Consider the following 25,116-nt stretch of genomic DNA (forward strand, 5'->3'; position numbering starts at 1 on the left):
CCACGGTTCCCTGTATACAGTATCAAAGCAAGAGCAATGGCCGCTTTACGCAAACTCGTGTTAATGGTGCACAAGTCTTCAAGACTCAATTTCACATCTCTGCCGTGCAATTTCCGTGCAAAGTTTGGGGCACAGAGGAGCAAGAAACCAAGCACGCTTAAGGTTGCTGCGGCTGGAATATGTGTCGCTACCGGAGGTGCTGTGGCATATTATTTTTTCTGTGACATGTATGACCACAAATACAGGAGAGGACTGGGACACATTAGTAGCAGTCGAGCTCTGCTTCCGTCTCTACCCTCAGTGGTTGCTAAAGGAAAGGTACCATGTTTGTGTCGGTGTGTTGTTCATCACTCTATGTGCATGTGTTACACGATTGCTATCGTAAAATTTACGTTCTTGTCATAGAACTTGAGTAACGATGGTGGAAGAATAACGAATTGTTTTATTTACGTAAACAACCACTTTTCAAATTTCATGATCGAAGAATACATCTTCTCAAATCGTATAGCTTGCTCATAATGCCACGCGGTTTATATAAGTTTGTATCTTGTGCGCTCTTTCCAACCACGAATGCGTCTGCAGTAAATATTTACTGAAAAAATTGCCATTGCCGTTGCCGTTCTTTGCCGTTGACAGGCCCTCACGTTTCTGTCATAATTAGTTTTATGTAGCATCCGGGGAATAGGGGTGTGCGCTCGGAGTTCCATTCTGTTGTAGTCTATTGTCTATCGTCTTTTGTCTTCGTTGCATTGTCGCAAAAAGCGCTATCCGCTGTGGGGAGGTGCTGAAATAGGATGCTCTTCAATCTACGTGTCAGTTCGATATCAAACAATAACATACCCCCGTACAAAGTTTCATAAAGTCATGCACTTAAGTCATATATTTTACGAAATGTATTCATCGAGTAAATAATTTAAAAATACATTTAATCGTTCTTAATCGTTTTTTCCCCAAATATTCTCTATATGCGTACATTCTTATGTTAGCAATGAATGGCCGTAGTCCAAAGCTGCGTTGGCGTTAGGTTTGGTCTAGTTCAATAGTCACTTAATGTATTCAGAAAAAGTTAAAAAATAACCAGCGGTGTTATGTCAATATAAACACAATATATTATATTTTACATATGCCATTCATTTATAAGGCCCCTTTTACAGTAAGAGGGTGTACGTTTGTATTGTATTGGGGTACTTCCAGAAGTATACCAACAATTAGGCTAACTAATTAATAATTAAATGAACCAGTTGGAATTAAATAGGCCATTTGGAAATACACTGAGGTTTCATTTTGCTTGGAATAGAGTGCATGTTAAAGTACGCATTTTAACACCAAAATGGTAATAGCAGTTCTGTGAAAGATAATGGCTCCTTTAGTCCAATATGTTACTTGCATTTTGTAAGAACAACATATTTGCAATTCCACTATGTCATACCAAAAGTAAACTTTCTTGAATATTTTAGCAACAATTAAAATACATGCAATGCTGCAGACCTTCACTGTATTTTCATCAGTCAGCTGTCTACATGCCTACTTCAATGGATAGGAGGTATGGGTTATTTTTAGAACGATGGAAATAGAACTGCAGCTACGAAAAGGTTTTGAAGTGTCGAACTAAAGACAAATGATTGTATCCACTTTCGGAAACAGTGTCAACAACACAGGAGGATGTCTTGTCTTGAGTTTGCACTTCTTCGTAAAAATAATACAACAACAAACTGCCGTTTTCATTGTATTGTGCTTTAATTACAAGTGTATTATCATCTCCAATTAGAATATGCAAAGCATACTATGTATGTATGTATGTATGCATGTACACTGTTTGTACCATATGTACGTATGTATTTATGTATGCATGTACATATGCATATATGTACGGTATGTACTAAATGTATGTATGCTCATCTATGAAGTTGAAGAACCAGAGTTATGGCAATATAAAGAAGTCAAAATTGGACATGGGTGATAGTTTGAAGAAAGAATAATGGTCAGATATAATGTAAGTAAAGAGAACAGGTGCACAGCACCAGGGCCCGTAGAGATTTAGCGTACCCAGACGAGGAGTTCCTGCCATAGGACGCTGTTGGAATTTCAGACGCAGATATAGGGGTCTGTGGGATCCTGGGAGAAATGCCTTCCTTGGATTCATGGCACGGCGAACCGCGGGGGAATCAACCTGCTCTAGCGCGCAACCTCGCCCGGCACTGTGTCCCCGTTTTTTTTTTTTTGTCCGAGCGTCTCTTATCTGCTCGGGGACCACGTAACCTTGACTTGCGGATTGAGGCGCAGGAATCCGGGGCCCGAGGTAGCGGGAGCGCGGCGCTGTTGGCAGCGGGGCTGACATTTGATCGGGGTAATAAGTCGACGCGGCACGCATTCCAGCGCGTCTGCTCGGTGCCCAGTGGGCTTGGCGGCCCGCCACCGCCCGTAGAGAGAGGCCTTCTGTCCGCGCGGGGTCAGCCCCCGATGTCACCGGGTTGGAAAATTTGTTGGGACACTACCTCACCGCACCCCCACCCCCCCACCCCCCCACCCCACTGCAGGAATTAAATGCCCAGGGTGTCAGAACGCTCAGCGCGGCCTTTGAAGCAAAGCTTGGTTCCCGTACGTGTGGGGTGACTACCTCACGGAGTTAGAGCGTGTTCGTCCTGCTCATTGATGTGGTGTGCATACACACAAACGAATGCGGCAAAAGCAATGCTAAGTTTTTACACAACAAACGCAGATCAGCTTTCCGGGTCCTTTTAAAGCGCCCCCGTTTGATGTGTGGGTCTTGACTTGTGTTTTATTTTTGATCTCGTCAGATAAAAGCGTCTCACTCTGCCTCCGAAGCTAATTGATTGGAGTGAAATTAATCAGTTGCTTGTTGTCTCTTTCTGTTTTTCTCGAGTGAGATTGCACATGGGTGGCTGTTCTCTGTAATGCAGGGAATTCCGAGCAGAAAGAAAAAAAATGTTATGCTTTTTTCACGTTCCGTCGTAGGCCAGAAAATTTGACTTTGAAGATGGAGCGATGTTCATGTCGTCCCAGGAGCACAGATTTCGGCTGTTCAGCTCTGTGCAGTATGAAGGACAGCTGTACATGACCCCTCAGAATTTCATCGAGTCTGTCACCATGAACGAGCCCAAAAGTAAGTACCTCACGAGAACAGTTTCAGCGGCTACACAGTAAAGTTTTAGCTATTAATTCAACTCTGAGTGAGTTTATTTGAGTCCACACTGGATGAAAGTTACTCTGTTAGTGTATAATGTACTCATTTTGCTGAGTACTGCAGTGAAATAGTCATCACAATCCATGCTGGAATAGGACCAGTAAAATAGTGCTTTGATTATCATTTTCTTTTTCACTTAAATAGTAGTGCTGTCAGGATTCATTCTCATTATAATATGATTATTAAACACCCCGTGTTTACACAAAATGAGCTTTAATGTGAACAGTTTTACTTTGAGTGAGTGTTTTCTCTTGGGTTAAAAATAGCCTGATTCTGTTTGCGGAGAAAATCTATTCGTTCCGTTCCCTACATGAAATAGTGAGTTTGGAGATGGTCGTTGGCGGTAATTTATGGAGCATAACAACACTCTTTTTTTTATCTTTAAAGGGAAGGCCTCATGAGTGTTTTAAAAATAGCTGTGATTGGCCAGAACTCAAGTAGTCATAACACCTGCATGGAGATAGCCATCTGCACCAGCATCACACTCACAGCACAGACAGAATGATACAGACAAAAGGACCCTGCGGCCTTGTGCTTCAGGTGTGGGTTTTCCATTTTAATGAAGCACAATTAGGTAGGGGAAAAAAATCCAGTTTCTTTCTTCTTCTTTTTTTTGACATACACAGAGGTGGGAAGTCCAGGGATCAGAAAGTCCTGTCGTGTGTATCTTCCACCCGTGAACTCAGCCAGTAGATTTCACTGTTTAGTTCTACCGCCTGGCTGAAGAACTGTGCTAAGGAGCAACTTAGATGATTGGAACAAATGGGTTACTGGGTGGCCTTTTACTTTCTGAACCTGGATTTTACACCTCTGCTCTCAAACTGAGTCAAAAAGTCAGTTCCGCCTTAGAGTATAACCTTGAAAGTTTCAAGGTTATGCATCTCCCAGAACATCCTTTAAAACAGGAATTCCAAGAATTAATATGGAAATCATGCATTGCCCGGCACTTATGTTCATTTTAATGACTAATGTGTTGTGAAATGGGATAATGAAATTTATGGTTTTATGTTAAGGTTATAAAGTCAATGAATTCTGGAAAAGGCTCCTGAAATATCATTATTAGCAAATAAGACCTTCTCATTTATTCTGCAAACAAGTAAAACATGTTTGAGAAATTAATCTTGTTGATAACGTTGTCTCAATCTCTTTTTTGATTCTGTTGAGGACATCAAATGCTGATTAAATAGCCTATTTAGGGTTTCCCTTCACAGTGATGCATGTACCACAATGCTAACGGTTATATTTTGTCAGTTTCATTTGCAAAATTCAGAGATTAAATGAGTTTATATTCACGGTTCCACTGATGGGCTCTTACTTTCAGCCCCCTGTAAGACGAGTCTGGGAGTCTCTCTGCAGTCCTTTCAAGTCGGTTGCTGTGGAGGAAAGAGAACGTTTCACGGGCTTTCATGAGAATTATCTGTTTGCCTGGAATGGTATTGGTTTAAATTTTGCCAGTGTAAATGCTCTTGCTTTTCTGGTCTCTTAAAGGATTGCTCTCAGCAAAGCACCAGCCGCAGCAAATAACCTAACGCGGGCCGTTTTTAGACTATGGGAAAATGGTCCTCTGCTTTTGGAAAGGCACCAAAATACTTTTCTTTCATTGTCAGACATAGACCAAACACTTATTGAAGAGATTCTTTTTTAGTTCATCACTTGTCTGTTGTGCCATTGTTGTTTAAACAGGCCTGTCACGCTTTCGTTCTTGTTTACACAAACCTTTTTGGGCTTGGGAAAGCTGTTGACCTTAGTAAACAAAGTGTCTGATAGTGTCTTTAAAGATGTGTAATCGTAATATGAAATTCACATGGAATTATGCTCCATGATTAATTTGTCAGAGAACTATGTTAAGCCAACCAATAAGACGTTTGCACTCCTTCTGATTGCAGTCAGTTTAAGCAGAGAAAAAATGTTAAACAGTTATAAAATGGACAGTCCTCACAGAAGATAAGCTCCAGAGGCATATCAAAAATGCATTTACGTATATATAACGCTCATTCAAAAAATTGAGCTGTGATGGTGGATCTTTTTGTTTTTTTCAGTATGAAATGCACTGGTCTTTTGCACTTGCCCTTTGTCCAGACACTTGCATTATGATGATGACCAGTTTGATGTGTGTGTTACTATCAGCTCAGCAGTATAAGTCAGGACTGGGTCTCCCAGTGTGTCAAGTGAAGGGGTCATTGTCACTGTTATCAGGCTGCGGCAATAGAGGTGGTCTGGAGTACCCAGCCAGGTTTACAGTCCGTTTGTCTTATCTTGTGGGCTGGGGCTTTTATTGAATGCTGGAATGCACTGCTGGGGATGTTCAGACTTGGGTTTCAGTCAGTTCCTGGCTGAGAATCTTCACATACCAGCTATTTTTTTTCCTCCTGTTTCACTACCGCTTTTAATAAATCCAAGTCACAGGTGGACAAAAAATAGTATTCCTGCAGTGCATACTAAGCACAATAAGGATGAGACAGTTGGGTGTGCCCCATCCAGTAATAATATTTGTCACATTTCAAATAAAAAAAAAAGATGAATGAATTCATTCTTTCTCGATTTTTTTTTCCCCAGACAAGAGGCCATGGAAGTCTCTTTCAAAACAGGTATGATCAAAGCTATCTGTGTGTCACAATTCCCATATTAAAATGCGAATAGTACAAATAGTCCTCTCCCCTCCGGTGCTGTAATTTAATCATTTTCCTGTTGATGTTCCCGGAAAGGACATACATATTTTCAACACACTGAGAGTTTACTGCAGGTTACTGTAGTAAAATGCACATAGTGACATGTTTCTATGCGTAATTTTACTTGTGCTGAAGAACTTTTAGGAAATGCTTAATGGGATTTTATGCAAATGCACTGAATATATTGTATTTTTGAAGGAACTGGAGAAGATACTGTCGGAGACTCCTCCTGTTTGGAAGGGATCATCCAAACTCTTCAGAAATCTTAACAATCAAGGTGAGGAACAAACAATTATTCATCATTAATGAATACACTTTTATGTCCCACATATTTCAGCAAAGTTGGTAAATTGTCAACTTATTCAAGTTTCTAGTTCAGTGTAAAAACAGGTGAACATGACATCTGTGTAATTTCCAGAAGCAGCTTGCAATCTGAAAAACTGGGTCACTGGAAATACACATACCGGAAGAGAAAAGAGAATTTCATCATCTGACTTCAGGGTTCCAGCTTTTTTTTTTCCCTCAAGAAGTAAAATAGGAAAACATTTCCTTGTTTTGGCGAAAGAGCCCAGAGAGTGTATTTGCAATTACTTTGCCCTAGTGTAGCAGTAATGTCACTGTGCTCTTGCATAACTTCTGGGACATCAGCCGCAAAACATCTTTATTGTCCATTTGCTGGTGTAAATGGACATGGTAATAAAATGCATCCTTCAGTGGGCCTTTGGAAAGCGGCAATTAGCTCCTAGCGTGCGGTCCTGACAATAACTTTGCTCTTCACTGCCTCTTGTTCTTGTGCTCGCGTACTTCAGCGAAACTCTTGCCGACATCAAATATGCCTGGCAGGAGGACCTGGAGGCCCGTAGGCCTGCAATTAAAACATCGGCTGTCAACGCAGTGACAGCACCAAGGCGCTGGTGATTTCCCTGTGGTGATGCTTGTGCCCACATCGTTAATTTTCATGCCCACATCGTTAATTTTCAACGCGCGATTCGGAATTCCGCTTTTTAAATAACCGAATTAACCGACCATAGCTTTCATTTTTATAAATAATGGGGGGGGGGGGGGCGGATCTCCGGGAGAAATCTTACACTCTAAGAATGGTTATCATATTCCTGAATACGTGGAACTGGAAAGATTTGCTTGAAATTATTTTTGTTTTACTTTATTTTAGTTTGTGTGTGAATACCACCCTCTTTGGCCGTCTGGATTAGAGCGCTATTTCGGACTGAAAGGTGGCGGTGGATTGGTGGTCCGTTGGCTGCCCGTGTGTGTTTGAGCTGCTGGGAGTCACTGTTAGCCTGAAGAGTCCATTCCAGCATTTGAAGTACTCTGGCATGGATGTTTTCTTTCGTCCTTTTTTTCTTTTTCCCCCTGTTGCTTTAACTAAGTGCCAATGCTGGGATTTAGGCGCTTTTAATCCTGCCGTTAAATGTCGAAGCCCCACCAAAAAAAAAAAAAAAAAAGGGATTGGATTGATCTCGGAACAAAGCTGTGCTTTTAGAAAATGTACGGGGCTGTTTGAACTCTGCGATGTCGAGACACGTCCCCCACCGCCGCCCCAGATCGCTGCGGACAGTATGAATTCTAAGAATGGCATTGGATTACATCTCCGCGACTGACACTCTATATGAAGTGTTTCTGTGGAATTCCTTGTATTGTCTGACAACATTTATTTGAGCTTCGGGGTTGGGCATGTGAAGTTCTTTTTTCTTTTTTCTTTTTCTTCAAGAGTGAAGGTGTGTGGCATTAATGAAATGTGCCTGGAATTTTAAAGATTTTTTTCCCACCCCCTCTAGCTTCATGTGAGGTTCTTTGGAGACCAGAACAGTTTATGCCAGATTAGGCCCAATTTTGCTGTGGAGCATCTGAAAATGGAGAGGGGGGGGGGGGGGACAGTTCAAGTGTTAAATTTTTCCTTTTGTTATTCATACAATTGATATTTACATGAAGCACCAAAACTAAAAAAAAAAAAGAACAACTTTTAAAAAACTGCCCTCAGGTTCTCAGATGTAAATCAGCACTTGTAAAATTAAAGCCTCAGCCCCATTATGAAATGTAAGACACGATTATGTCCAGGCGGGAACTTAAGTGCTTCTCTGTAGGTTTCCCCTGTCTGGGCTGTGGATACCCATGTAATACCTCTTTACCACGAGTGTCTTCTTCTTCTTCAATTGTGCCTTCCCCGAAGCGAGCCCCATTCCGAGATTCCTCTCCCATAACACTCAGAGCAGTCACCCAGAACTATCTGTGCTCCGGTCACTGTCTTCCTCCTCAGACAAAAGGGCAGGGAATGCTTTCAGTCGCTGCAGGACCGCTTCTTCTCTAACTCTACCGAAATGCCCCCTGACAGTTTCCCTTCCTCCTCCCCCCCCCCCCCCCCCCCCACCACCCCACCCCACTCCCCACCCTGTCACACAACAAAGGGTGCTGTGGAAAACAAAGGGGAACACAAACCCAAATCAGGCATCTCAAATCAGTGACAGATCACTGGAGAATGTTTTACACCTCCCTATCCAAACAGGGGAAGAGGCGCGGGAGGCAGCGGCCGCCTTTAATTTTGTTTGGGTTTGGTGTCCAGATAGGTCACTTACGTCGTAAGGTTTCTGTTTGTGTGAAGAGAACGCCAAGCGTGAATTAAGAGACACCTTTTTAGATTTTATCACTTTCAAAACAAGGGATCACCAGCTTTTTTTTCTGTGTGCGTGAGAGAGTAGTGTGTGTGTGTGTGTGTGTGTGCATCTGTGAGTGTGTGTGTGTGTGTGTGTGTGTGTGTCTCTGTGTGTGTGTAGGTGTGTGTTTGCATGTGTGTGCGTCTGTGTGTGTGTGTGTGTGTGTTTGCATGCGGCGTGCCCAGGAAAGCCCGGTCATTTGATTTATCTTCCGAAGCCGAGCTTTGAAATCCGGTAAACATTTTAAGCTTGGCCTCAGACTGGCTGTCTTCAGTCAAACCGCTCTGGCCCGCTCCTACACAATGCAGCCTCCGTTTGAGTGCATTAATAACACGCTCTAAATGCAGCCTTTCTGTCTTACAGGCATCATCGCTTACACTGAATACCTCTTCCTGCTTTGCATCTTGACCAGTGAGTACGTTTGGACTTTTTTCAGAAATGAAGCCTTTAGTCAGAACAGATTTACACACATACACACAAACACACATACATATACGCACACACACACACACTAATAACATGTTTCTATGGTGTTACAAACATTTATTAAGTATTCAGAACTGTTCTCAAATCAAATGGAGTACCCACTATTCAAATGGGGTCTTTATGTAGACTGGGTAAGTAGAGCTGAGTATAGTGTAAGAATGAGGAAATTAAAAATTGAATAATGCATAATGGAACATGATACATAACTGCAAGGTTTTTTTCTTTGCATGAATACAATGCATAAATGTTTCACCAGATGGGTGGTCTTTAGTATCAGATTTCTCCAAATTTTTGTGCATAGTTGATAGTTTTTTAGATCCGGTGCTTTTGTTCTGATTCTCACACAATGTCCTTTTTCCAGAGCCCCACGCTGGCTTCAAAATAGCTTTCAACATGTTTGATACGGACGGGAACCAAATAGTGGACAAGCGAGAGTTCCTGGTGGTATGAATTCTCCCGCTTTGTGAATTTTTTCTGCCCGGCCATTTATTAAATCTTGAATGTCTCCAGCAGCTGCGGTTTGTGATTGCTCCCTGAAATTTGGCTCGTTTGGTTCTGTTCCCCTTCAGCTGCAGGAAATCTTTCGCAAGAAGAACGCGGAGAAGGAGAGGAGAGGAGACTCGGAGAAATCGGCACAGCTGGTAAGATGAGTTTTTCGCGACTGAATGGCGTGTTCGGCGAACGCCAGTACCCTGGCAGGATTTAGGGGCGTCGTACGCAGGTGTGGCTGTATCACGGCAACGAGTCTGCTGCCTTCGAGCGTTCTGCACTTTCTTGAATAAATTACATCGGTGCTTTGGCGGCAGGGAGCATATATATTGATATATACAGATATATTTATATATACCGGTATATATATATTTATCCTGGCGAGGAATGGAACCGAATAGCAGGCTGCCAGCATTGCACAGTACAGGTGATCTGTAATGGCTTTTTGGCAGTGACGTGCGTGTGCGGTGGGTACTTGCGTTTCCATTTGAAAACAACGCCAATTGTGCGCGAGATGGGGATGCTGGTGGAGTGGCTTTCATCTGTGAGCAGCGCATGCAGGCGTATGTAAACAAAGCGGATTCGATGGAGAAGATAAGAAGGACCCTCAAAGTCTTTTTTTTTTTTATCACGTTAGTTGCAGAGGATAAAGCACTTGTATTGGGTCGTCTTACTGATCTTGGCGTGTTGTTGAAACTGAGGTTGTATCAAGTGGTTTCTTTTTGCTTCTTGAATAACAGGAAGCGCACTGTGGATGTTTCAGGGTAAATCAGATCTAGTAATGCAGCACAGTCATCGTGCTCTACCATTCATCAACCTTTAGTGTAAGATAAAGTTCTTAACCAGAACATGTTATTAGTACTGTATGTATTTTATTTATGTGCAATAACAGCTGTACCCGGTAGAGAACAGGCTACATTTTTATATTCATTCATTATCCTCACCTCAGATGTAATGTCAGACATCAGAATGGTTGTGTTATGCATGGTCCAGGTTGTGCACAGGTTCCTGGGATCCACGTGCATGTGTTTTTACATGGGTCTTGAGCTTTCCTGTATTCCACTAGCCACCAGGTCTGCTGTGATTTACCGTTACAGTACACAGTAAAATGTTCAGTGTTAAATTAACTCTTGCAGATTATACTTGGTCCCTGTTGGACTCACTCTGTTAGAGCTGATTTAACGCATTTTACTGTGTAATACCAATGGCAAACATTCACTGCGGCTTTATATCAGACTGCCTTTAATGTTTGCAGCTTGGAAGAAACCATCGCATGGATAGGAAAAGGTCAAGCTCTTCCCTATTCATCTACAATACCTTTAGGCGAAGAATCCGTGCTAATGTTGTACCTGTGTGCAGTGATAAGAGATAAACAACGTCTCTGCATGTCCTAATAATACTTCTTCTTCTTATTATTGTTCTTCTTTTTCTTCCCTTTCCTTTTTTGCACTCTTGCGGGTTTCTCATCTCTGCTTCTTCCCGTCCATCCTACTGTGCGTAAGACTGTGCAGCTTTACGGATATCAAGCCTCCCCAGTGAGCGGCGTATCTGTACGTATCCCATCCACAGTACATGCACTGATTCCTGAGTCGTATGCATTGTTTTTTTATTGCAGTGTGGGGTCGTGTAGCCATAGGCTTCAATGCGAATTCAGTAAGTAAGAGATAAAGGAATGGGGGCTTAGTGGAGGCTCTTCCCCTGTGTAGATGTAACATCTTTACATCTTTTCAGTAATACTCAGGCTATCTGTGCTTTAATACACAGTAAATGTCCTGTGTTAATTCAGCTCTGACAGATAACATTTAGTCCCGCTCTGGACCAAGTGTTATCTGTTAAGGTTGAACTAACACTGTTAGAGTTGAATTAACACTGGACATTTTACAGTGTGGACATCCACAACTTCATTATAATGACTTCTAATCAATCCGGTTCATTTTTGGGTGAAAAAATGAATCATTCTGATAGATTTGCTCACAGGGCATTTTGCAGGCGGAAATTCCAGTTCATGCAGTAGGGGGCAGGATTGCATTCAGTTAATGAATATTTGTGAAAACATTTGAGCTATAAAGCAGCAACTTCAGGCAAACAGGTTTCCAGATAAACAGCATTTAGGAAATTTACCTTTCATAATGTAATTACATTCTTCACTCCCTTTAATGAGGAAAAATTCTAACATCAGGATGACCCCGTGTTTTCAGTAACCATCAGCTGCCTGTTATTGGATCTGTTATTCTAGTCTCATTTGTTCCCCACATCTTTTTTTTCTGACGAGCAGGAGGCAAAGGCCTTATTTTTCCGTTTAATGTGTAATGTTTGGATGAAAGCAAAACTCCCAGACCCTCATTCGAGCTTCAGGTACCTGAGGGAGAGGACAATGTGCTCTTAATGGGACTCAGTCAGACGCGGTCTGGAACATACGGCCATTGTCTGACAGGGAACGGGAGCGGGAGCACCCTGTCGGCAGGGCAGATGATTTATGTTACTTGTCTTCTGTCAGGTGGAGGCCCTTTGAGGTCCAATCTCCCCAAACCTCAGCTTTAAAAGGCCCTCAGCCAGTGAGTGACGTGGTCGTGCTGGGACCCCCATGTTTTATTTTTACAGTTACCTGAAAAGTGCTATTCAGGCTCCGGTTTCCTTTTGTGATGTTTGAACCATGATGAGCATGATGCCAGCAAGTGAGACTAACCCCTCGAGAACGGGTCTGTTTTGGGAGGGGGCGAGGCAGGGAGGCAGCCCGCCCCCTCCCCCCTCTTGTTTTAACTCCGTAAGATTGTGGAGTGCTATTGCACGAAACGCTCTGGTTTTGCACCTTGTTAGTCGAGGCGGGTGAGTGGCAGGGCCTCATAAAACTTGGTAAAAATTGGAGGGGTGAAGGCCTCCTGTCGGCATGGAGCTCCTCTTCTGTACCACGGTCGGGATGCCTGCCCCCTCCCTCCCCCCCCCCATCCCAGTCGCGCAGCGTCTTACGAGGCCAGGCAGGCGTAGCGCTTAGCGCACTAACGGCTGCTCTCTTAATTAGCCGCGGGCTCGCGCCGTAAATCTGCCACCGGTTTGAGCTGCGGAGCGAGGAGGGAGGAGGGAGGAGCCATGTTTTATCAGGTGTCTCGGCTTTTGGATTCTGCCTGGAGGCAGGAAAGACGACAAAAAAGGAGGGAAAGGAGGAAGAAAGATAAACAAACATCGTCGAGCGAAGCAGGACGCGAGCGCAGAGAAATAGTGTTGGACGAGCAGCTCCCTAGCTTGCCCTGCCGCTGTTGATGTTCCTTCGGCGTGAGGTGGTGTTGAGACGCGAGGGCGATTTTCCCCGCGCGAAAGGGCTCAGCTGCAGCGGCCCAAAAAAAAAAAAAGACGTACTGTAACGACAGAGCCATCGACAGATGAGCGTGGCCTACTCTTCGGGGTGCGGACGAGAGGTGTTTCCCGCGGTCTGTAGTAAAAAGGCGTTCGGGTGTTTAGCTTACCTGTGAAGCTGTTGACGGGGTGTTGAAAGGAGAAAGGATGCCTGTCTAATTGGGAAGTTCAAAGGCTATTTATTTATGTACACATTCATTTATTTGCCTGATTCATTCATATGAGAATTTCAAGTTATGTTATCTGATGGACATAGTTCTCAGGTAAACTTAAACTGTGGCATCGTCAGAATGTATAATATTCCACAATGAAAAATTAGGAGACAGGGCTCTCCTTCGGATCTCTCCAAGACTGGCTCTCACAAACAGTATCTGTTCTTTTTGGTCTTCCTGAAAGAGGGACAAACCCATGGACCTTCAGTTCGATGGTGCCACTTGGTTTAAAACAATCCCACTCACCTAAATCAGACGTGGAAACCGAATAAGCAGCGTGTGTAATATATTAAAATGGCGTCTCCTCCTGACCTCAGACGACAGGACGTGCTCCATAAGGGGAAGCGGCATAGTTACCCTGGTGATGTCATCACTTCGGTGCATGCCCCGCTGGACCCCGTGACGGCTGGCGGGACACACAGCTGTCTCCGGGACGCGCTGGATCTGTCTGGATTCCACGCCGAAGGCTGCACGCTCGATTGCAGGGGGCCCTGGGCCTGCTTGACGGAGGCCCTCCTTGCAGCTGCGTTTCGCGGAAATACGTGGTTATCGTCTCACGCGGGCGAGCGGCTTCCTCGCCGTTCCTTTGACGGGCTGGTATCGCTTGTCTCTTCTTTCTTTTCGCACCCTCGGCTTGTCATCGAGGGCGAGTTCAACAGTTCAGCTGGATACCCTGTGTTCCACCTGGATCACCTGCGCCAAATCACTTTCAACCCAAAATAAAAAAGAAAACTTGATGAGGAAAAGTTACACTGATTTAAATTTTTAATGATTCATCTCTGTCTTGTTCTACCTCTATCTGTTTATACCTCTAGATTGGATTCAGTCAACATTTGTCCTTTACTTTGACTGACAAGTAAATTGAATTTTATTTGTTATCACAAGCTAATTTTGGTTATTGTTCAGCAGCGTTTAATCAGGAGACACAGTTAAGAACAAATGTTGATTGAATCCAAGGCCTCTGTGTTTATAAATCGCCTAAAATGTCTTATTGATAATGTGTGTTCATGTGAAGCAATGGGCCTTACCCCTTTCCTCTAATAGCTGTGCCCTGTCATTTTTATGCACGTTTTGCAGGTTGTAAAAAAAGAGCCTCAGGACTTAGTGCCCAGAAGCTGCTGGGACGTTGTCAAGCGCGGCACCAGTAGAGTTCTCTTTTCAGACCTGGCAGAGGTAGCTGTGCTGTCAGTCTGTCAGTGTCAGTCTGGTCCGTCCCTCACCCCTCAGTAGACGGGGAGCCATTTTGTTTCACCGCCCTCTCTAGCCCTCCCTGGTCCATCATCATGCTCTCTCTCTCTCTCTCTCTGCCGTAACCTGTTACATTGTGACACCTCTGTGATTTCTACAGGGCCTTCTGTGTGTTTATATCTTGTGGTAGATTTAGATTTAATGTTACCACTCAACCGCCCCCCCCCCCCCCCCCCCCCCAGTCATCCACATCCACTTGTTTGTGCTGTGTCATGTTTTCTATTAGTGCACTGTTGGTTCTTACCTCTGCTTCCTGTGCGTGGATAGCAGTGACTACTGTAGGGTTGTGTTGACGTTGAGTTCAGTCCCCATGTGAAAAGAAAGCTGATGTAGAGGAGAAGATAAAAGACCTAGCCAAAAATATTAAGCCACCTAGAGTTCTTAAAAAAAACCTTAGGCAGAGAAGAATTTAGTTAAAATATGTGCTTTTATTCAATGAACAAACCAACTTTTTTTCAGTTTCTACCTACAATAACACAAAAAGATGTGTGTTGCTTAAAAATAGTCTTAGACGCGACTTTCCTCAAAATAAACGACTTCCTGTTGATTTAGTTGTAGCTGTTTTATTTGCCATGCAGCTAGTGGATTGGGTAGTATATATGCAGACAGTACTAACCGAAGACAAACTAATGGAGCTTCTCACTGTGCGATATTTCCTTACTGTTTCAATCTAGATGAGCTAGATGAACAGCCAGTCAAGGACCAATGTCTTCTTTTTTGTGTTTTAAAGAACTGCACCCATGGAACATTAGACTAGAGGTACATGGCGCACCAGCGTCCTTGATTGGATTCAACCCATTGCTTTTTTTTGACAATGCAGTATATCACGAGTAACTGGCCTTCACTAACATCACTGCAGATTAACGGCATTAACTCATTAAAGTGGTAAAAAACACCTTTTTCTGAGCTGCGTGATGTCTTTCCGAAGGATTAAGGCTGCTTTCCGAATGCCAGATTACAAACCAATTGTAAATAAACAATTTAATCCCTTAAATTGAAGATGGTCGCGGGTCACTTACGAGCACTTGTTTTCCTTCTCTCCTCGCTTGCTGTTGGAATTCAGGCAGCCATTTTGAACCAAATTCTAATCTGGGAGCGACAGACTCCAGACTGCAGTCCAGGAGGGTTGCAGTGTCTGCTGGCTTTTGGAGTCATTCTGCATTTAAGTGACTCATTTTTAGCTATGAATTGGCTAAGGAGTCCACACTCTGTGATTCCAAGGTATAGACTGTCTGCTAATTGATAGGAAACCTTAAAAACCTCCGGGCACTGCAGCCCTTCAGGACTGGAGATTGACACCCCTGCTCTAATCGTATAGGACATATTGGATGGTAACAGCAAATTACTTTATTGGTGGGTTTTTTAAATTTATTTTTTTAAAGGGGCTTACATATTGTGATTGGCAGTTGGTCAAAATTTTGATTGATCTGTTGGCAGTTGGTCAACTCATATTGATTGATCTTGTCCCTGGCTCACAATGGGCCTTCGGTTCACCATATTCTGGCTGAAGGTTTCTGCTTTTATTCGTACTTTGTCCACTACAGGGCAGATTTGTGGTCACATTTGAAAACATACTATGAAGACAAAGCCTACAAAAAAGCAGATTGTGTAGTATGTAGAAAAAGGTGGACTCTGCTCTCATGTAGAGTGTGTCACGCGTGTCCGAGCATGGCGATGTGTGGGTGTGTGGTCTTCATGTTCACTGTATAACACAGTCCTCATCTGCACGGTTGTGTGTCTATGTGCTGTTTCTAAGTGTGTGTCGTCTACAGACGGCCGCACCCTTGCGTCTGTAAGCGGCATGAATCAGTCTTTGTAATTCGTGTTTCATTGTTGTTTTGCGGCACGACCCCGACCTTTCTCTCTTCTGAAAAAGAGAGAAAGCAGAGCTGAAATGATGCGGATGTCTCCCCTACGCAGCTGGGGGACGACGCCCTGACCACGGACACCACGCTCCTGGTGCATTTCTTCGGGAAGAAGGGCAAAGCCGAGCTGACGTTTGACGACTTTTACGGGTGAGATTTCGTAATTCCGCAACAAAATAACTGTCACGGTTTTTTATGGTCGCGGTGAGCTGTAGCGTGAGGTTCAGAGCTCCATAATACCGTCGTCATAAAGAGAGATCGGTTCTACCTTACCTTGACGGAAAAGCGTCTGATATTTGTGACTCCCCACAAATCACTTCAGGTCTTACCTTTCCAGCACTAGTCCTAAATAAAATGAAAACTCCTTTAACTCTTATGTACCCTACCATTATTGCACTTACCCTTAAAAATAGAAGTAAGTAAATAAATAAATAAATAAATAAGTAATAAATAAACTTGACAGGTGTTTTTCTTACTGAACAGTTGCATGGGAAACTATCTTGTCATACTGAAGTTCTAAGCACTTTTGTAAGGGGCTGTGGTTAAGAGTATTTGCCAAACTATGTAAATGTAAACCAGACCTTTTGTTCATACTCTTGATATTAAATATTAATAATAAACACAAACAGGCATGGCAACAAATGTCAAGGCAACTGTTCTGCACTGGTACAACTTCTAAGAAGGTTAGAAAAGTGAAAATCTTCTTGCCCCAGTAGTCCCGGTGTTGGGTTTGGATAGTCGGTTGGTGGTCACCACCCCTTGTCAGCACCCTGTCTCTCTCTCCCCGTATCTCAGATTCATGGACAACCTGCAGACAGAGGTCCTCGAGATCGAGTTCCTCACCTACTCCAAGGGGATGACCACCATCAGCGAGGAGGACTTCGCCCGAATCCTGCTGCGCTACACCAACGTGGAGAACATCGGCAGCTACCTGGAGAACGTCCGACAGAGCATTCCCAACGAGAAGGTATTCTCTTTCCATTCCCTATGGACCTCTCTCCCAGACCATCCCATTACATTCCCTCACACACACATGCACACACAGACACACACAGACACACACAGACACACACATGCTCGCACCCACACACATTTTCTCTCTTCGTTTGCATGGGTATAATATAACATGCTGTGCCGTTATTTGAGTTTTACTCATGTTTGTACCTCGCTGGAGCGCTGCGGCGTCACATGCCTGCCTCTCTTTCTTTAACGATCGCTGAGTGAAGTGAGCACTCTGAGGTTTTTCCATAACGAAGCGGCCGCATTTTTTTTTTTTTGTCCTCCTCGAAATGTTGACCTTCGGATGAAGAGGCTACCAGCCTTTCAGCCATTGAAGGAGGCTGTTGGTAGATCGGCATTGATAATTAAGTGGGTCTTATCGTTGGGTTAAGAGATATTTTTATAGAGTTCACCTGGTAAAAACAGCAAAGCGCCGCGTATAACTCATTAGTTCATTTGTAGCGAGCGAGACGGAGGCTGTCAGGAGGGCCCCTCAGTCAAAGGAGGATCCAGTTGGCGGAGAAACGCTTGGGTGGAAATCAATAGGGGTGGCGGGAGAGCAATCTTCAGCCCCTGAGATGTTTTGGATACATCCGCTTTGTTTGTGTTTGTGCGGGTATCGGGTTAATCTGCTTCAGAGGAGACAGGCAAACAGGTTGACCCTTTCCAAATGGCTACAATTCCACCGCGTTGACAGCTCAACTTGTACATCGCAGAAAGAAAGAAAGAAAGAAAGAAAGAAAAAAAACGGGGAAAAAAAAAAAACGCTGTGTGTGCTCTGGCTGTTTGGCTAGGGCTCTTTCTGTCATTGCGGTTGTTATCTTCAAGGTCCCGCAGACACCGTGGGCTTCCTCTGATGTCCAGAGTTAAGTGTGGAACAGATTATGTGGCTTGTAAAGAGAGAGATTAACTGGTTTATTTGTTCCATCGCTTGGGCATTCTTCGGAAAGTCACTGTTCTTCTGAGTGATTAAAAATAAATTATATATATATTTATATATTTCAGTTTTGGTTTTAAGATTTTATTTTGAATCAAACCTGAGATTATGTCAAATCATAGACACATAATCATAAAAAAAGAGAACCTACATACCCACAATATGATGCTTTTTCTGACAGAGTAAATGGTGTTGGCATTGCACCAGGATTGTTTTAAGTGATTAGCAGCTTCATGGAATTGTTTAAATGTTTAAATGGTTTAGTTTGGCCTCGCTCTTAATTAAGCGTATATAAAACATAGCTTTCTCTAATCGCTCTTTACAGTCATAGCAGACTTCAGCAGTGATTTGCTGATGGTGCTTTGTCATGTTCAATCAATTTCTATTACTTCCCTCAGAGTGCAAATGCAGGCTCCGAATTTCAAAAACTAATAAGAGCAAACGCTTCTTAATCCCAACTGTCATTTGCTTTCTTAATAAGCTGTAGGACAGCTGAGGTTCCCTTGGGCTTGCGCCTTATCCATCTAAATTTTACGGATTGTCTTTCTTTGCACACATTGCTTTTTAACATATAATTAATTTAATTCATTATCTAATTTATTGTTTAATTAATGTTTTTGATGTTTATTTGTTGCCGTGGGTATATTAATTGTTATGTGGTTGTCACTATATGCTGCGGAAAAAATTTCCCCCATGGGGGTAATAAAGACTAAGTAACCAGGGTGGTTTTATCTGATACTTAACTGTCAGAAATTGAGATTTAATGACCCTCTCTGGTCCAGCTCCCTAGGTGTTCCAATAAGGTGAGGCACAGCCTTGTGGAACCGTCCAGTCTGAGGACTTTTAATCAGTAAATCTTTAATAAGCTGTCAGTGAGGCTCACACATCAGGTCTGTGACCAGAACACTGATATCGCGCCATTCCCAGAATGCATTGCTGATCCTAATTTGTTGGCGGCTTTCATTCCCACATTGCATTAGACGTTTTATGAAGGAAAATGACAACGTGTACATAAAAAAAACCCTGTTTCATTGCAACCTGGGATGTGTGGTCTTCGGTTACTGAGAAAATAGACACGTGCATTATGGCCTTATTGCCCATATACTAACTGCCCTTGGGGTGTTTTAGATTGGATTTTCTGAATGATGCTGTATGTTCCATTGCTTGGTTATAAAAGCTTGGACATTCTTTACTGCACAGGGGATTACCTTCGATGAGTTCAGATCCTTCTTCCAGTTCCTGAACAACCTGGAGGATTTTGCCATCGCCATGAAAATGTACAACTTTGCCAGCCGCTCAGTAGGACAAGGTTTGCTGTCTTTATTTATGCTCTTGAGCGTATTTTATTTACAATTACTGCCCATACCTAAGTCTGGGTGTAATTTAATCTAAAGCAGAAGTCTCTGAAAAACAGAATAGTTTTGGGTTGATAGGCTACTGTTGCGTGTTGATGGTTGGACTGAGTGGATTCTCTTGCTATGTCTGTGTTGATGGTTGGGGTGAGTGGATTCAGTTGCTATGTCTGTGTTGATGGTTGGGGTGAGTGGATTCTCTTGCTATGTCTGTGTTGATGGTTGGGGTGAGTGGATTCAGTTGCTATGTCTGTGTTGATGGTTGGGGTGAGTGGATTCAGTTGACTAGTCAGTGTTGATGGTTGGGCCTTCGTGTACCCCTGGGCCTTAGTGATGGTTGCTACCCCTTTGTGGTCCCCCACGCGCAGATGAGTTCGCCCGCGCGGTTTACGTGGCAACGGGACACAGGTTCACCCGCCACCTGGTCGACACGGTCTTCAAGATCTTCGACGTGGACCACGACGACCAGCTGAGCTACAAGGAGTTCATCGGCATCATGCAGGACCGGCTACGCCGCGGCTCTCAGGTGAGGGGGGGGGCGCGGCAGCGGGGGGGTCGGCCAGGGGAAAGGGGGAGGGGGGGGGTGTCAGCGTGGCGCGGCGGCAGGGGGTTGTTTCGCCGCGCCGAGGTTGTGTAAACAGCCTTTTATCAGCGCCGGAGGTGACGAAAGGGTCATAAACCCGTAATCAGCCTGAGAAAGAGGCGCGGCACGGTTTCCATGGTGACGCTGGACAGCTCAGAAGCTCGAGCCTGATAGGACGAACAGTAGCGCTGTCCGGCTCTGCAAGAGCCAGGCCGCTCTATCTGACGGACACTTCATCAATGGTTAACCTCTCAAGGCAACCTAAACTCCGTGAGCTGCACTGCATTGTGGGGGAATTTCGTCGGAAACCGTTAACCGCTGGTCAAGGAGTAAGTAACATGGCGACATTTTATAGGGAAGCACTTCAAATATATACTTTTACTATTGCTCGTAACATATTATAAGAGTAACATGCTGTAAAATGCGACACGCAATGGTTGTTTCTGCTATCTTTACTGAAGGGTATAACTTTAACAGTGTAAACATTCAGTCTACCCCGGTCTCCACAAAATGAATTACAGGGCAGGCAGTACTGGAAAAGGTCCCGACGAAAAAGAAAACGTCCTTATTTGTTCCACACGGGTCAAAAACGATTCTGAGATGTAGTTATTGTTTTGCAGTACTTTGAAGGGACAGTAGGACTGAGGTAGGCCCCAAGGCTGCGGAAACGCACTGTTTGTCAGGTACCCCAGTCCAAAGTGAAATACTGCCACCTAGTGGCTGGCGAGATTAGGATTTCTTATCAAAAATAGTTCCTTCTTTGTATCAAGCATTTTTTGATTTAATATTGCTGCATCATCCTGGATGAATTTTTTTAAAGTTTCATCTCAGGGTGAAAGTGACCAGATGTTTCATATTCAGTATTCTTAGAAAGGTTTTCTATTCTTGGAATTATATGCTTGTAAAAGAGGCCATTTTCACCCTTGTATTCACTCCATTGTTGGCTCATAAAATTGCTTTTGGTGAGACGTCCTCTGAAGGTGCCTGGTTCCTCTCCTCTGTGATATAGTGATCTCTTTTTTTCTTCTTCCCTCTTTCTCTATTTTTCTCTCCCCTTTTCGTCTCTCAGGGTTACAGGACGGAGCAGAAGGCCCATTCTTTTAAGGCCTGTCTGAAGAAGGAGCTCTCCAGCAGATAAGTACGTTTCTCCTCACCAGAGCTTCTACCCAACTGCGTACAATAAAAAACAAACACTTCACTCTTCTCCAGAAGCCACTTTCCGCCAACAAAATTAGAAAAAAATCACACAGGGCGCCACATGACACTGGTATTTAGTGTTGTGCAATGTGTGCCAAAGAACAGCACCGAAGAACAAATGTGTATGTGACCTCAGCAATTCTGCACTGAGTGGGAATTGGGAAAAAAAAATACATTTATAAAATAACAGGTTGAGTTCATAATGGCTAATTTCAGGGTGTCCACACCACAGTGCTGAGGTATTTCAACTGGGAAAATAAGCCCAGGCCCTTGCTCTTTTCCCTGAGTGTTGAGTTACACTGTAATATTAACATGCGGTCAACCGACACCAGATACCAGCTTAGCCCTTTGCTCAGCTTCCACGTCTGGAACCTGTGCATGTTTACCAGTATTCTCAAGGCCTCACCAGCATCGTACCGTGAGATACAAACAGTGGGCCTACACAGTGGAGCATGCCCTGGTGTTTTCTAGGTCATCTTGGCTCTGTGTGGTTCTGAAAGTGACTTTTGCATCTGGCAAGTGAAAGCATCTGGTATCTTGTGTCAGTCCACTGCCTTAATAGCTCCTGTCGGGAACAGGGAACACTTGTACATGATGTCCTTGCTGTGCTAAAGTAATGCAGGTGCATTTATTTGTACACTGTGCCCCCCCCCCCCCCCCCCCCCCCATCTCTTTTGTTCCCGCAGGCAGTTGTAAACTATAACTCATTAAGGTGCAAGGTCACAGATATGTGATTAGAATGTTCTTAAACTGAACATTCTAATGCTGATGTAACAATCACTACTGGTAACGGAAAGACAATGGAGTTCTAGAACACTGACTTAGAATTTTGGAGAGAAAAAAAAAACATTCCAAAAAACCTACTCTTCAAAGGGTTAGTATATAAGAACACAGAAGACAACACAGAACACAGAACATTAGTGCGCACAAGCTGGCCTTATGCCAGCTTCAGGTTTCTGTCATCATCTACAGGGCTGGAAGCCTTCCTAAGAGGCCATTACACAATATTCCTGCAGCAGAGATCTCCTGATTTGATATTATGATTGAAATGAAAGATGCAAAGATTGTTGGCGTGCTTGTTTGTTTGTTTAATTGGCCACAATATGTTATGTATATTCAAGCTCTGTGTCTCTCATTGCTCAAATTCTGGCCATAACCATAGGGTTTTTTTCTGTTTCTGTATGAACAGATGAATGCCCTAGTCAGCAGCTCCTTATGGGAGTCCAATTTGGGAAAACACCTGCAGAAGCTGTGGAGGAGAATAACGGGAAGGGTTCATGGATTCTTCTGAAATAAGGAAGGAACAGGATGTGAGGATTGTCCCTTTGCTTCATAGTGCAATCTCTTCACTTTGGATCAACCAATCTAAATACTGTAACAATGAATTTTCGTAAAACGCACCTCAGCACATGTACGCACACACGCAAACACATATGCACACACGCACACACAGATGCACACATGCACGCACACACACATACAAACAGCAAGTCTGTAAAATCAATCTTCTCTGTGCCTTTCTTTGCTCGAGACAAAGAATAATGATTCTTTGCCTCTTGCTACCAGGTGCAGCAATCCTAATACCAAAAATTTTAAACAAATTATTTTCAAGCACCTGTGCAAATGCATCAGGAAGTGTATAGGATGGCATAAAAATTGCATAATTGTTAAAAGAAATGCCACCCTCAGATCACTGCACTTCTGGCCTGAAAAATACTTTACTGAATTTTGTGGCAAAAGAAGAAAAAACCTTTAATCAGGGACCTACACCACTGAATGCTTTGGCTTTCTTTAGCTGTAAGGTAGCTAACGTTAATGTAGCATCTGTATTGTATTTATCCATTTGAAATATGTTGTATTTATTTCAGCTATAGGCAAGATTGCTTCATAGGAAGATTTAAAAAATTGTATTGACAGTACTGCTAGAGCTTCAGTAAAGGATAGTATAGGGAGAGAATAATTGCATGCCTGCATGAACCTATTGTAGGCTGCATCTTTACAGAAGAAACATGTCTGACCAATGTTATTTTATTTGGTTCCTATTGCTATTTATCATTTATATATTTAGCAATTCCTTTGGTCCACTTATTTCTTTGTGTCTTAATTGTGGTTTAAAAAGAGGCCAAACCTGTTTTTGTGCACCTTGTTCCTGTTCTTGTTTGGTATCCGCTTCATGGTGGTGTTGTATTGTTAGCGCTGACAGACTGGAATAAGCCATATAATCTGCCTAAACAGTGAACACATTGCTAACATAGTTTCTCCGCGCCAGCCCTCTGCTAACCCAGATCAGTTTACCCAGGGACACAAAACAGCCAGACATAGCGTGGTCTCAATTTCCTCCAGGTCTTAACCACGTTTTGGATTATTCAATGTAGCCTTAGCCATTTTGGAGAGCAGCTCAGAAGTATGATTACTTATTTGGAATACGTTAAATGATTGTTGTGTTTTATATTGTTATTTTTAAGCTATTGTTGTAGTATTTGTGCTATTTATTCATTCAGGTGTGCTCTGTCTTGTATTTAAAGAAACAATCACACGGGTAATTTTTTGAAAGGTGAGCCATTAAAGATGATTAGGAAAGAGAGCTTACTTTAAGATGTCTATTAAGAGTTTAAAGGCCTTTAATAGCAGGTATTCTAGAACATTCTCCACAGGCCTCTGTGCTCTGAATTCTTCATATAGTCCCCTATTATTAGAATGATTGTCCTCAGGGGGCCGAGAACTGCTGGTTTTAAACCCTCCTTTACCTGGGACTCAGGTGTGGTGGCAGTCTGGCCAATCAGTAGCACTAATTCTTCAATTAATTACCTGGCAGAAAAGAAAACCAGGGCTGGATTTGGATTTGAGGGCCAGATTTGAGTATCCATGGTATATTCCAGGGCTGCTCAACCCAGTTCCTAGAGATCTACTGTCATATAGGTTTTCACTCCAACACTAACAAAGCACACCTCATTAAACAGCTCGAGATCTCATTGAGCTGCTAATTAGTAGAATCAGGTGTGCCAAGTTAGGGTTGAAATGAAAATGCACAAGACAGTATATCTCCTGGAACAGGATTGGGCAGCCCCAGTATAGTCAATTGAAATCAATGCCAATCTAGCAGTTGTACCCTCAGGGTAGACTTAAGTGCAAATATGGAATTAGGGTACGGCAGTGGTCTCAAGTGAGATATATAAACTGCATGCTGAGATAAATTTACTGGATAGGCACTCAATAAAATGTTCAGTGTTAAATCAACAGAGTACATTTTACTGTGACAGAGCACATGCAGTCCCCATTGACTTTGAGAGGGTTGAAGTGAAGCAAAACCTTTGCTTCACATCTTAAGGCCCAGTTTGTCTGTTTGAATAATTACCAAATGTGCTAATTTAAATAATGATCATCTGATTCATTATAAATTGTTTTAATATGCCTGTGTGCACTGCACATGGAAATTATTTTATTGATGACAGGTAAATATGATTAAAATTTGAAATTAATCTTTGATCCTGTTTGTTCCTCACCCACCTACTCTGGATTACGGGTACAGTTTATTCAACAGTTAATCTCGCTGATATTTCTGAGATGGGTTTATTAAATAAATTATTTATTTTATTGTATTTTTATTGTATGCATGACATATACCTTTTTATGGTGACCCAGTAAAATTATAGAAAAATATTCCTGGGTTTTGTAGAAAACCTTTAAATAAATACACTATCGTAGGCCTTTGGGAACACTTTGTTCTGTTGCGTGCACCATGAACTGTGTGGGGGGGAAATATGAATGAGAGGTGTGAATTGTTACTTTAAAAGTATAATGACAAATGCATAAATAAATGATTTACTCTACTGTTTCTGTTGTCTGCATTACAG

The 25,116-nt window shown here is 43.0% G+C and overlaps 1 protein-coding gene across 3 annotated transcripts; it reads left to right on the forward strand.

Annotated features, from left to right (window-relative positions):
- On the forward strand, positions 1-25,092 carry LOC118232615 (calcium uptake protein 3, mitochondrial-like). 3 transcript variants are annotated; one of them, XM_035427679.1, is made up of 15 exons: positions 1-318; positions 2,977-3,124; positions 5,762-5,793; positions 6,073-6,151; positions 8,907-8,954; positions 9,391-9,473; positions 9,599-9,670; positions 11,021-11,068; positions 14,159-14,254; positions 16,250-16,344; positions 16,990-17,161; positions 19,331-19,439; positions 19,851-20,008; positions 21,135-21,203; positions 22,452-25,092. In XM_035427679.1, the coding sequence occupies exons 1-14, from the start codon at positions 37-39 to the stop codon at positions 21,201-21,203; spliced, it is 1,491 nt and encodes a 496-aa protein (XP_035283570.1). In that variant the 5' UTR covers positions 1-36; the 3' UTR covers positions 22,452-25,092. The 3 variants fall into 3 exon arrangements, with proteins under 3 accessions (XP_035283570.1, XP_035283571.1, XP_035283572.1); XM_035427680.1 differs by lacking the exon at positions 14,159-14,254; XM_035427681.1 differs by lacking the exons at positions 11,021-11,068; positions 14,159-14,254.
- The last annotated feature ends 24 nt before the right edge of the window (positions 25,093-25,116 follow it).

Source organism: Anguilla anguilla, chromosome 7, assembly GCF_013347855.1.
Source record: "Anguilla anguilla isolate fAngAng1 chromosome 7, fAngAng1.pri, whole genome shotgun sequence".
In the NCBI taxonomy this organism is placed as follows: Eukaryota; Metazoa; Chordata; class Actinopteri; order Anguilliformes; family Anguillidae; genus Anguilla; species Anguilla anguilla.